This window comes from Numenius arquata, chromosome 1 (assembly GCF_964106895.1).
Source record: "Numenius arquata chromosome 1, bNumArq3.hap1.1, whole genome shotgun sequence".
Lineage (NCBI taxonomy): Eukaryota > Metazoa > Chordata > Aves > Charadriiformes > Scolopacidae > Numenius > Numenius arquata.
Window position 1 is genome coordinate 110,989,394 of NC_133576.1, and position 14,076 is coordinate 111,003,469.

The window sequence follows — 14,076 nt, forward strand, 5'->3', positions numbered from 1 at the left end:
CAGGACCCTGAAAGGCGGAGATTACAGACCGAGCTGGAAGTGAGCATTATCGCCAAGTGTCCCACATGGTGCCTGCACACCCAGCTTCTTGTAGGTGCTCACAAACGAGCCCTTTGGACAGGAATTTTTCCGTGTGAGACACAAGCGTCAGCGTGTGTTTCAGTGGCAGTTGAACCGTTTTTGTTGGCTTCCAAACATGCAGAAAAAAGGTGGGTTTTTTAACTCTCTCTCAGCTGGCTTCACGAGGCAGGGTTAAAAAAAAAAAAAAAATAGGATGTAGACACGAGCTCCCTTATGCTTCATTTCAGCACATCAGAAAGATCAAACCACCACTGTCTTCTGCAGGACCCCATTTATTAAGGAGGGTGGTGGTTAATCCATCTTCATGCATCCCTGTGCCCTATTTAATGTACGTTGAGCAAAAATGGAAACTAACCTCCTCCTGCAGTTCCCTCGCTGTGTCGAGGGAAGAGCCCTCCTGCGGGGCATCTAAATCCTTCACAAAATTTTTCCTCCCAGGTTGCATGGTGACATTCACCTGATTTTACTGCTGATGGATGAAGGCAGAGAGCAGTAAAGGCTTTGGCCTTCATTTTAAACACACGAGAATCATGGTCTTAATACTTAGGTGTGATACAGAATCCCAGAATGATAGGGGGCTGGAAGGGACCTCTGGAGATCCTCTAGTACAACTCCCCTGCCAAAGCAGGTCCACCTAGAGCAGGTTGCACAGGAACGTGACCAGGCAGGCTTTGAATGTCTCCAGAGAAGGAGACTCCACTACCTCTCTGGGCAGCCTGTTCCAGTGCTCTGCCACCCTCAGAGTAAACAAGTTCCTCCTCATGTTCAGATGGAACTTCTTATGTTCAAGTTTGTGCCCGTTACCTCTTGTCCTGTCACTGGGCACCACTGAAAAAAGACTGGCCCCATCCTCTTAACATCTACCCCTTAAGTATTTATAAGCATTAATCAGATCCTCCCTCAGTCTTCTTTTCTCCAGACTACAAAGACCCAAGTCCCTCAGCCTTTCCTTATAAGATATACAGGGCTGTAATGTCCCCAACACACTTTTTTAAAAGTAAGGTTGGAAAAAAACAGATCCTATGTTCCTTTGTGTTCCTTTATGCTCCTCAAGAAAGCTCTATCATGAATGCATTTTGAAAAGGAAGCTGCTCAAGCTGCCGCAGTGGCAGCTGGAGATCCCTGGGTCTAAGCCACCAGCACCGATCAGACCTGCTCGTTACCGCTCCTCCTGCAGGGTAACGAACACACAAACCGGAACCAGGGAAGTGTGAAGCTGCTCTAGTCCGTAACTCCGCATCTTCACACGAGGCAATTTTCCCAAGGGCTCTGAAGAAACGTACCACCCACCCCGAAGCAGAGCTGAGCAGCTCAGGGGGTTCCAGCTCTCCATGCCCGCGCGGCCGTGGAGCTGATGGTGGCCATCGTGACAAATCCCCGCGGCAAAACCTTCCACGGCTTTGCCTCCCAGAGCTCACAGTTTTCTACTGCTTTTTTTTTCCCCTTTTCTTCTTGAAAAGTGCTTTCTAATGGCTTGGCGTAATTTGTTGTCCTACATATGTTTGAATAGAGGCGCAATTACGCCACAAAAAGGAGCATTTTTAATACAACAAAATAGAAGGAACACAACACAACTAGGCTGCTTTGGTAGAAAAGACCATTTTGAAACACACTCAGAGTCCAGAGGACGTTATAGATCAGATTAGAATAACAAAATGGGCTTGAACTATGATTCAGTCTACCGAGATTTAAAAAAACTAAAATTAAAAAATATGCCTGTTAGCGGATCTTCTTACTCATTTCTCTATTTAGCAGATCAGGCAAACAAAATGAAAGTGTTTATATTTTTGTATGTGTGGGGAACATCGAGATAGTCTCTGGGTTTTATTCATTCTAAATAAGATGTCTCCTAAAATAATGCACTCTTAATTCTGATGTAGTGTTCTTCAAGTCATGTAGGTAGGACCTGCTGGATGAGTAACCTGGATGATTAACGGGTTGCAAAAATCCCAGGATCCAAGAGTTTGTCCACTGAAAGCTGAAGGAACGAAAGAGATTAAATCTCCGGAAATGGTGGTTGGCTTATTTGGAGATCTTTATCCTTTATATCCCTATGGAAGAGCATTTGCAAAGATGAAAATAAGGCACTGGAAGCACATCTCCATCATCATCCTACCCATGGAGAGAGAGGGGACACACACCTGACACGCAGGAAGGATGGCAAAGCCATAGCTCAAGCAGTTCAAGAGGTTTTTCTCCGCTAGCGCTGTCACATAATTAAAGCAGGGCTGCACTAATTAGGAGGCTGCAGGATAACGCACATCTGTGACTTGGCTCCATTCTATCCCCGAGTGGCACCCCGATGGGGCCACTCGTGCCTGAGGTGAGGGACACCGGCCATCCCTCCCAGCTTCATAGAGCCACGGAAGCCCAGTCTCCTGCCTAAAGCTGGTCTGGGTGTGCACCCTTCCCAAAGCACCGCTGGCAGGAGCATCCCCAGCTCAGAATCACTGCTGAATCAGGGCCTGGCACTGGGAGCCTGGAAAGGACATTTCTGGAGGGCAGAGAAAGACTGTGGAAGTTTCCTGAGGCTACGGCGCACCTTCAAACCTTTACACTGGAGTCACGCAGTTCTCAGCTGCAGCCCACTTACCACGTTTGGGAAACGCCTCCTTAAAAGACATAAAACTCCGTACTGGAACAGTAGCCAAAGTTTCAGAGGTGACTGCAGTAGCTCACTTTATTCGTCCTTGTGACATAGTTCAAACTTCGATGCGGAGTTCAGCTAATTAACAGCTAGTCAAAGACCAAACCCCCTAAGTCAACCTGCGAAGACTAAGCGGTTTCATCATCCTCAAAATAAGTTCTTGAATTATTTTTTTATAGTATTTGATAGCAGCTTTTTATTGGTTACAAAACCTAAGCCCATATACAAAATTAGGAACACATTTAGATGCCTCTTTGAAAGAACGTTTTAGTCTATTTTAACTGATAGTTTAAAAAAATAATAAAAACAATGCAATTTTAAACACTGTTCTGAAAACGTAAAAGTGCAGCAATATACTTTGTTTCCTTTATTAACTATGAAATGGTGCAATCCCAATCGAAAGCTGATAAGGTCACAACAGAAAGAACTGAGCAAGCGCTTTGTCCTGCCTTACCCAGTTCTCCGATGTTCACTTTTTATGTAATGCATTGAGTGCAAGAAAAGGATCAAATCTTCACAGTAGTGGAAAACTGTTCGTTTCAAATACCAATTTGTATGTAATCTCTAAGGATAACAGTGAGTGCAGGCTGAACAGGGTATCCGTCAGTCTCTATGGCATATAGGGAGACTAAATTGAATTAGAAGGCGGGGGGGAAATATTTGTTCACAATAACATCTGCTGGAAACTCTAATTTCACAAAAACTTTGTGACCTTACCTAACTTTGACTTTTTATTGTTTAGTTTTTTTTTTTTTAGCGAACACCACACAGTTTCAAGATTTTAGACTATAGTGTGTGAATAGGATGCAGTTACCATATGAAGCTTCAACTCAACTTCTGGGAAAAGAAAAAAGGCACAATGAACTTCAACTCAATTTTATGTGCACAAGAGTTGAAAAATCTGAGCCACCTTAAAGAGAAATTGATTCTAAAATTTATAAAACCTATAAATAATCAGAGGCCAAACCACTATATTAAAACAGATTATCTAGCAAGTAAAAATCTTGCAGTTTAAACATACACTTGTATCCAGGTGAGATACAAGACAACTCACTCTTTAAAGTGGCTCCACCTTGGCAGATATATATTTAATGAATGCACACCTGCTATGCGTTGTTCATCAGTGGAAAAACAGCTGATCCACAAAGCTCTGATGGCATCTGTCCTTATCTTCATCACAGTAAATACAACCCACATCCAATAACTAAATTAGTTTAGATTTTTCTATCCCTTCACATCAATGCATTGGGAAATTACACCCAGTAAACAACAGCAACAAAACCAGTTTGTGTGATAGCTTACAGAATTTCAAAATTAGCCATCTTCACCCCAGCGATACCAAAATCCCTTTGAAAACGACTGGGTCAGACGATTTTCCAAAAGCAATGACCTCACATACCTTATGTAAAGTTATTTAATGTGCGCTGCACATCAGGTTTATGCTGAGTAACGGCAGCTTCCATACAGCCTCACACATCAACCAGTTTGTATCTTCTTTTTAATCATGTGAATAAGACTTGAGACTAATTTCTGAATCACTCTTCCAATACTCCAAGAATGAAGCTTTTATGACGCTTCTAAGTAGTTGCTGGTTTGTTGCCAACCACATCATCATAAGCACTGGTTACTAAGTAAAAAATAGTTTAAGACTAAATTACAGTAAACATGAAAGCTCCACAGTTTAAACCCAATATAAATCAACCATATCCAATTATCAATTTAAAACAAAATATATTGACTACTGAAAGTTGAAAGCAAGATTCTTTTTAACTAATACATTTTTTGGACAGAATTTTTTTGTTTTTCTACAGTCTGGGACTCTTGCTTTCAGCTTAAACAGAAGTTCAAGTCCATAACAGGTTGTAGCTCAGGTAAAATACCATGCACAGCATTTGATTACTTCAAAACAGCAGGAACACACAGGCTGAAGTGAGTGGTCAAATAGGGCTCGCTGTTCTCAAAAATTAGGTATAATGGCAAAAGCTTTACCAGTCCAAATCTACAGTTCATTCTCCAACCCTGGTTTCTGAGGCAGTTAATGAACACACATCAATTACTGACAGCTGAAGTAGGTTTTTTTTTTGTTTGTTTGTTTTAAACTTAAGTGTTTAATCAATTGCCAAGTGTTTTGTGGTTTGTTTGTTTGGTTTTTTTTAAGTTACTTTTACTTCAGTTTCACCAATGAAATTCATTTGGTTTGCATTTTTGAATCTATTCTTCCACATAAAGTATATGAAAATATGTTTGTGGAGGACGATGATGGAGGCTCAGAGCAAACCGGGCCCCTGTAAAGTCTTCCAAAATGTACGCATCATACCAAAGTGTCTTGATCCACAGCGCACCATTTTCCAAAGAAGCTACTTTTCCGTGGAAAGCCAATGTGCCACCACTATGGAATATTCTTAACAAAACTGCAGATTGCGGTTGTCAGCATGTGGCACCAGGAAAAAGGCAAAAAAAGGTAGTCGGGACTGTTAAAAAGAATTCTGAAACAGTTTAAGAGATCATGCATATGCATTTACAGTCCATGTGATAGTGACGTTTGGCAACTGCAAAGTGACCGATACATGGCTTGCTTTAGAAGCATCAAAACGAAGAGGCATGTGTGTCTTGGAGCCTTTTGTTTCTTCACTTGGTAGCCATCTGGTGGTGCTTCACACTGGTGTGGGACAGAGAAGCTGCACTTTTTTGAACTTAAAAATTAAATTCTTTCGTTTGAAGGTTGGCCGTTGGGTCAAAGTTGTAAGTACCTCCTTGAGTGGCTTCAGGAATGAGACTGGGATCTTCATCGATCTATAAAATACAACAACAAAAACACATGAGAAGCCAATTCCCTGGACAATTCAGTACATGAGGGAGAGATTTACAAATGTTCATCTCTTCCTCTTTTTTTTTAAATATTATTGCAATAAAATTAGATCAGTTTTTCCAATTCAATTCCTCAAATATGTTTAAAAAGAACAACACATTAACTCTGCTCTAATACCATTAGGGAAACAGAAAATTGAAATGGTTAGAGACTGAGCTGCTTGGTCAAAGCAGTTGCTATTTTAGCTGTGAGATTTAATTTTCAATGCCAATTTTTAGTACTTCTGGGTTCAGCTAATCACTAGTTGTGAATTCCAAACTTCCATTTTGTACTTTTTCCCATTTTCTTTCAACTAGAAAATAATTTTTAGTGGCAGCTGATAGAAATACTTGTAATACGGCTTAAAAGAGTACTCAGTATCTCCTATCCCAATCTGAAGGCTTTAGAGTTACTTATTTCAGAGAAGTTTTATATAGCGCTCATAAGCGCAATCTGAAATTTTTTTTAAACCAAAAGTACTTCATTATTCTATGGATGTAGAACGAAAGGCATCAGTATCCAACTTCACTCAGCTTCCTCAGAGCTATTAGAATTTAGGTATTTACTGCCTCTAGGAATAGCAAATAACACGATGAGTGGCATCGAGACGCACAATTTCAAACCCTACCCATCCTCCTCCAAATCACCAGCTGCATCTGTTCTCCGAACACACCACACCTCTACATATATACATACGGTTCTGCGGGAACCATATGCCTCGTTCCAAACCGTGTGCTGTTCTGAAGCAGGTAAGAGCCCTTGTTGGGGGGGGGGGGTCTCAATAGCTTTCTGAGATCTGGCCTTGGATTCGTGCAGACACCGGAACTGACTCACCTAAAATCTTTACTTTGGGTGACAATACCTAAATTGGAGGGAGAGATTAAGGCTTTGGTGACAGCAACAATCCTCAGGAGGAAGAGTGGGGCACATCCTGCCCAAATGAAGATCGAATCTGGTTTCAGAATGCTTTGCAAAATGTTTGTGAGTTGATAAATTAGCACTTCTGCCTTCTGCAGGGGTACTACAAGGTAACATTACCCAGCTTCACATGCCTTTAACACAATAAACTGAAGTGAGGAAGCCACAAGTGCTGGTCCTAAAGTACATGCCTGTGCACTTTATAGCAAAAGAGCAGATGGGATTAAACAGTTAAGGGCATATCTAGTAGCCAGCACATCTCATGAGAATACACACGATCCTGAAGTGACAGAAGGCAGGAATACTCCTGGGCAGTCCATCTTAACACTGCCAGGCTGGCTAACATAACCAGTCTCCTGTCTCGCTAGGGCAATTTTTTTTTTTTTTTTCTGGGTTATTCTTGCATCGGTCCTCAAACGACAAAGGTTATTTTCCTACATATAGTCACTGCCTGAAAATTCGTCTGGTTTTATATTTTAACTCCTATCTCCCAACGATGGAATTTCTACAATTTTGAGTTTCAGAAGCCCCAGGAAACATGGTAGCAGTATAAACAATAATCTGAAGCAAAGTCTTGCTCCCGATTAAAGGAGGTAAATTCAGCAAACCAGGCATAAGTTAAACTGCATTAGTTTATGTAAAAAGTAAATGCACTGAAGGGAGTACTAACCTCAAAATGGGTATTCTTCAACACACACCAACTAGACTGTGCTTTTCAGTTTGCTACAGAAGTCTCAGAGTCATTATGGAAACTATTAGCCGCTGCTCACAGAACCGTTATGAGCGTAGGGAACTTTTCACAGATCTTAACTTCTGGCAACTAACTTCGCAATCACATGATGGACCCATGAATTGAAAATTAAAGAGTCTTAAAGTTTGAGCTGGTATCTGGAAAGCTCAATTTAAGAGAAGAACTGAAGACACAGTTCTGACAGGCTGCAGAACTACAGACACCCTGGATAGCCTAGAAAGGATAACTAGTATTTGTCTTCAAATTGCTTGTTACAGTGCTGCTGAGGCGGTCACAAGCCACAGTAGCAGAAAGAGCTAGAACCCAAAGGGTCAAAATACCTAATAAGAGTGCAATGAAATATCAGATGTTCTAGATCAATCAGCTGCAGAAAGTGTTACAGTTTTGATGACTCTTCTCAATGTAGAATCCAGACTGAGCAACTACAGAGCTGCAATATGGTAATCTATCTGAAAATAAGGATCCACTCCCCACTCCAAAGACTGATGCATGAGAAAGTAAAAAGGAGAGCCAGAGAACTGTTTAGACACTAATCATAAGTAATTACAAGTCAATTTACATGTCAGTGTGACAAAATTAGGTCAGCGTCAATCAACTCATTTGGCAAAACCAGGGTAGTCATCTTGATGTTGCTAAAGAAAATTCTTGGCATTGAGAAACTCTTCAAAGACTTTTAATTAAGGGAAGCTCTACTGAAAAAGGACCAGAATAACTGACTTCCCAGTTAGCTGATGTTCATGACAACTGGAACTGAGGAACAATGACAATGTACTTGCTAAGCCAACAGCACAGCACATACGCTCTTCAATCTTTAGCATACTTACATCATCACCAGAGAAATACTGATCTATGATTTCAAATGCTAGTTTATAAATGTCTTCATTCTCATGCTGTTGCAAGGCTTCAATTTTCTCTAACCCTGGATAGAAGAAAACGGAGAAGAGTTTTATAAGTTTAAACCGAAGTGAATTACTGGCTATTTTGAAAACAAATAAACTAAGAAAAATAATGAAACGTTACTACTAAAACATACTAGAAAAGATGTAGCTCAGTCCGCAAATATTGTCTAACACAACAGCTATCTTTGTCTCCAAGACGGAAAAAAAGTAGTTTGTGAATGTTTGCATGCCATGGAATATCACATTTTATGAAGAATGAATAATAAAACCTTCTCTCTTTTTAGATAAAACTACATACATAGTATAGTATGTACTACATGCATAAGCTACTCAATATTTTTTGTTCCAGTCATTGTGCTTTCTGAATATCACCAAAAGGAAGTGGTTTCATGTGTGTGTTGCGTATGAATTTAAAAAAACAAGGCAGCAAAGTCTTACACCAAGAGCAGCTTAAAACCCTAGTTCCATTTTCATACTGGACATGGTATAATATAAGGCAAAAACTTCCAGTATTGTAAGTTCTTAAACATCCCTTTACTGCTATCTTGCTATAATACGTTCATTAACGTGTTAAAACTTGGATTGCAATATCCAAAAAGCCTGACTCCTCATCCTGCTTTGGTCTGCAATGAAATTATGATCCTAGCAACTGCTGCCAAGGCAATAAACTAAAGCAAGAATTGTGTGTTTTACCACAGAATGAAGTGTATGCAACAATCGAATGAAAAGTAGTACAATTCTCATTTAAACTTAAAAAATACTTAGTCTACAGAAGGCTCCTTTAATGACTGCCTCCAACATGACAATCCCTAAACTGAGCTAAACAAACAAAAAAAGTCATTTCTCTCATTGCCAAAGTCTCACTTGCTTATTCAAACAGCCCATGGTAAAAAAAAAAAAAAAGCTGTAGTAAATATCCACAGCAACAAGCAGAAGACAGAATAAAGCTAGCAAATTAAATTTTTAAAAAGCCTAATAAGCACTTACCCCCACACTCTTCTATAATTTCAGCTATTGTGCTAGCCTCATCACCAGCCATTATCAGGATGTTTTTCAGACCATCCAGCACCACCTGTACCACTTGAGAATCCTTTACTGAGAGTAGATTGCAGAACGGTGGGATTACATTTTGCTGTACAAGGTATTCAACCTACGTAATGAAAAAAAAAAAAAAAAGCGCTTTCAACATTGTGCTTCTTGCAAATGGCTGCATGTGCAACGTTTCAGTGACAATTTGAAATCCCACTACACATACCTGATCTTTTCTCCCACTTATTGTCAAATTGCTAATTGCCCAAGCAGCTTCCTTTTGTGTTCCGAAGTCCCCCTGAAAAATAAAATTAATAGCTCATTAAAATCAGCATGGAAACATCTGTCAAGCTTATTATTAAAAACCACAGACTCCTCGTGTCAGATTTATAAAAAGAGGATGACAAGTTGCATAGCTGATAGTTTGACTGACCTTAGCCAGCTGGTGTATGATCATAGGGATTAGCCCAGCATCTATTACAGCCTGAACTTGTTGCTGGTTTCCTGCTGTGATATTGGAAAGGAACCAAACTGCTTCCTACAATTGGACAAAACAAAAAAGGAAAACGCTTTTAAAAAATAGTCGACAGATAAAAAAAACAAAACAAAACAAAACAAAAAACAACAACCAAACGGAACAAAACAACCTTAAAACCTAAAATCGTACTATGACCAATCACTAAACGGAACCTCCGGGTTTGCTCCCCCATAGCACTTCTAGCACACAAACTTTCCTTGCACTGCGAAAGCCAAACATGCAGGGATCAATGCAAAATTGATATGATTAATTCATGGGGGCAGATTATTACTTACATAAGGAGTGTCTCCATACATTGGGAGCAATACTGACTTAAACCTTGTATGTACTTCTCACTGCTGGAGTCACAGCCATGTTTTAAGCTTTCAATCAGTTTTGCAAAGAAAATTGGAAAACTGGTAAAACCTCATATAAAAAAAGGACTTATTCTGTAATCCTACTACTGACAGCTCAGTAGCGATACAAGGAAGACCAACTCCAGCTCCCATTTTCTTCCTGAAACATGAAGTGGAGCTCACAAAACTCATCCAAGTATCAGACAGGACTCTCAGTCACAGAATCACCTAGGTTGGAAGGGACCCTTTAAGATCATCTAGTCCAACCAATGAAAAAAAAACCAAAAACACCACACACACACAACACACCACACACAACCTACACACACACCACCACACCACCCAACACTAATCCATATCCCTGAGCACCATGTCAACTCCTCTCTTGTATACCTCCAGGGATGGTGCCTCAACCATCTCCCTGAGCAGCCCATTCCAATGCCTGATAACCCTTTCAGTAAAAAAATATTTCCTAATATCTAACCTGAACTTCCCCTGGCGTAACTTGAGGCCATTACCCCTTGTCCTATCATCTGTAACTTGGGAGAAGAGACCGACCCCCGCCTCTCTACACTCTCCTTTCAGGTAGTTGTAGAGAGTGATAAGGTCTCCCCTCAGTCTCCTCTTCTCCAGACTGAACAACCCCAACTCCCTCAGCCTCTCCTCATAAGACTTGTGCTCCAGACCCCTCACCAGCTTCGTTGCCCTTCTCTGGACCTGCTCCAGCACCTCGATGTCTTTTTTGTGGTAGGGGGCCCAAAACTGGACACAGTACTCGAGGGGGGGTCTCACCAGTGCCGAGTACAGGGGGATGATCACCTCTCGGTCCTATTCACCACACTGTTCTTGATACAGGCCAGGATGCTGTTGGCCTTTTTGGCCACCTGGGCACACTGCTGGCTCATGTTCAGCCGACAGTCAACCAACACCCCCAGGTCCTTTTCTGCCAGGCAGCTCTCCAGCCACTCTGCCCCAAGCCTGTAGCGCTGCCTGGGGTTGTTGTGACCCAAGTGCAGGACCCGGCACTTGGCCTTATTGAACCTCATCCCGTTGGTCTCAGCCCATCCAGCCAGCCTGTCCAGATCCCTCTGCAGTTCTGAGACTTTACTCAGCAGTTATCTCCTTCAGGAGACAACATCAGCAGAGCTAACATCTATAACAGCAGTTACAAATTCCTGATTACAAAGGGAGATGCTTTAAGAACACCTTAAAAAGGCTCCAATCTTAAGTAAAAGACAAACAGTGTGGCAAGCAGCAAATAATGAAGTACTGCAGGAAAAAAAAAAAAAAAGGATTCAATTTTTTAGGGATGTGCATCTTGCTTTTATTTGTACTTGCCCCTCACAACATACACTTAAAGCAAAACTCAAATAATTTCTAGACTCCTTTTATACAAAAATAATTCCTTTGTTGGCAGTCAGAAAGAGCTCTTCATCGTTCTTTCGTGAGAATTAGAAGGGCAGGCAGAAACAAATCACAGCAGTTTGAACTGTCAAAGATAACTTCCTCAGAGCTCTTGACAGTTGACAGGGCCTTGAAGAAAAAGAGATTCCTCGCAAATAGATTCCCCCTCAATGGTACACTAAGTGGAGGAATCACATAAGCTAAATAAAAAAGCCTCCTCCTCAGCCAGCCCCATCTTTGCAGAGGAAGATGGCACAGTGATTAAAAAAAAAAAAGTACAAATAACATGAAATACAGCTCTGGAAAAGAGGGCACTGATCACTTTCTATCATCCAACTCCCCCTATTCCACCCAGTCCTTGCAGCAGCAACGTTCCCTCTGCCAAAAGGCAGAAGAGGAAATGCAGGGATAGTTTTCAGAAAAGGACAGTGGCACTCCCTATGTCCTTGAAGGTGAAGATGGACAAGAGAACAAACGCCACTACAAAAAGGTGGAGTGGAAAAATGGAATCAATCTTACTCAAGTCACCGTTCTCAACTAAAATTAACACTCTTTAGTTATGAAAAACTAATGCTAGTTACTCACTTTGCAAATGTAAAGAAGTATCAGACTCCAAAGCAAAAACCATCAGTCCTCCCAAAAAGCACTAGGCATCAACGCCAATGCATGGATCCTCATTATGCCTGTTTGGCTTTAGCCCTAATTAAGCACCATCCTCAAAGGCCGCATCTTTATATAAAATGGCTTACATGCTGGGAATAACAGCTGGGAATAACAGCTGGAAGAAATCCTCCTGTAATATACTACAGACTACGGCTTTATTTCTTACACAAAAACATTAAGTTAGGAAGACAAAAATCATACCTTATTTATCTTCTCTTTTGGATGCGTCAGGAGATTTGGGAAATAAGACAAAACATCACAATTGAGAACAACTTGTGTCTGTTCATCGGTACCAGTTACTATGTTGCCTACTGCTCTCAGTGCTGCTGTCTGAATATCAAAAGTGGGAAGGAAAAAAAAATTGCATGTTAAAGACATTGCTGTTACTTACGCTAAAATAAAGATCATTTTAAGATATCTTTTTATAAAAACACTTTGCAAAATACAACTTAGCACTTCATCCTCTGAGCTACATCCTAAAAATGGGTACTGTTTCATCAAAACAGAAACACGCAGTACAGCGTTTTACTGAATAGATCCACTGCAGCTCAACTCAAAAAGTGGAAAGATTAGAAATTAAAAGAATATTAAAACAATAGAAGAGTTAATTCACCATGTATCTGATCTGAGTAACAATTATATTAACTGTTTCTAGGTCTGCCAAGGTTGCTTCCTTCTCCGTTCAGTTCTCCACTACAGAATTAAAAAATCCACCACTACTTTTCTTCTAGTTGACTGTCACTTGACTTTCAGAAATGGACTTTATATCTTTATGTATTGGTTAGTAAATGCTTTGCAAGTGACAGAATACTGGAGAGACTCCTTTTCATCAAGTGAACTGCTCTGACAAATTTCAAGGCAACCACATCTCATCCAAAGTGCAAACTAAACAAACATGACAAATGAGCAGATACATAAAAAAGCTCACAATTACAACAGTTGGTTTATAAAAATCAAGCACACATTAACTAACTTTTGGGTTCCCTTTGTCTTTGAAATTAAACAGACAAGCTCAGTTAACCTACCTCTTCTAGCTAATTAGAAATTTGCTTTACTAAAAGGACTCGGCAACTGCAAATATTTGAACATTCAAAAGGTCCCAAAATTTAATTGATTTCCATGAGCTATTCAGACAGAATATGCACAATCATGTATGCAGCAACAGAAAAGTGTGCATAGGACTTGAATTCTGGAAAACAAAATCTGTTGTCATTAAGTATTTTAGGACTACAAAAGGAAGGCACCCCTGGTAATCACCCAATGGAAGTTAATGTTTAACCTGTCATTTTACTTAAAATTCTATTAGAACTGTTTTGTTTGAGTTTTCTTTCATTTTATGATCTTTTTTTCCCCAGGGTAGGTAACATTTTTTGTTCAGTTTTACCTGTAACAAGTGTAGCTATAAATGCTCAGTACTCCACTGATAAATACTTTAAGGCACATTTTTTAGAAAATAGCTTACAAAGGACTATTCAATAGCAACTGAACCAGACTTACTTGAACTTTAACCTCCTGATGACTCAGAAGGGGAACTAGAAAAGGTACAACTCCTGAATCAATCACCATTTGTATCTGTTCATTCCCACCGTCTGTTAAGTAGGACAAAGCCCAAACAGTGTCCACAAGAATCTACAAATTGGAAAGAACATGGTTTACACATTGAACAGCACAATCCATATAATGGTGTCTTAATTTAGTGAACAACATTTCAGGGGGAAATGAGGGGGAAAAAGAGCATGCGATTTAGTTACAGGAAAAACTCAAACCTTATGACGAGACCTAATTAGTAAAATGTTAGATTATTATGTACAACTATGAAAACTGGGGCCATTTGTTCGATAATAATAATTTCTGTATGTCCTCTCTCAAAGATTTTTTTTTTAATCAAATACCACATTTTGGTGCATAGAGTGACAGCATACAGGTAAACTGTTGGGCTTGATTTGCATTTCAAAGATAGACA

General features: G+C 40.1%; 1 protein-coding gene across 2 annotated transcripts in view; it reads right to left on the bottom strand.

Moving 5' to 3' along the window:
• Positions 1 to 2,903: 2,903 nt before the first annotated feature.
• Positions 2,904 to 14,076, bottom strand: part of KPNA3 (karyopherin subunit alpha 3) — a 58,425-nt gene continuing 47,252 nt past the window's right edge. Inside the window, exons 11-17 of one of the 2 annotated variants that reach the window (XM_074157023.1) lie at positions 13,611 to 13,742; positions 12,315 to 12,443; positions 9,607 to 9,711; positions 9,400 to 9,471; positions 9,132 to 9,294; positions 8,070 to 8,164; positions 2,904 to 5,521 (exon numbers count right to left, since the gene is read on the bottom strand). In XM_074157023.1, the coding sequence (XP_074013124.1) occupies positions 5,423 to 5,521; positions 8,070 to 8,164; positions 9,132 to 9,294; positions 9,400 to 9,471; positions 9,607 to 9,711; positions 12,315 to 12,443; positions 13,611 to 13,742 (795 nt within the window). In that variant the 3' untranslated portion in view covers positions 2,904 to 5,422. The remainder of the gene's footprint in view (positions 5,522 to 8,069; positions 8,165 to 9,131; positions 9,295 to 9,399; positions 9,472 to 9,606; positions 9,712 to 12,314; positions 12,444 to 13,610; positions 13,743 to 14,076) is intronic. The other variant, XM_074157030.1, reaches the window with a different exon arrangement.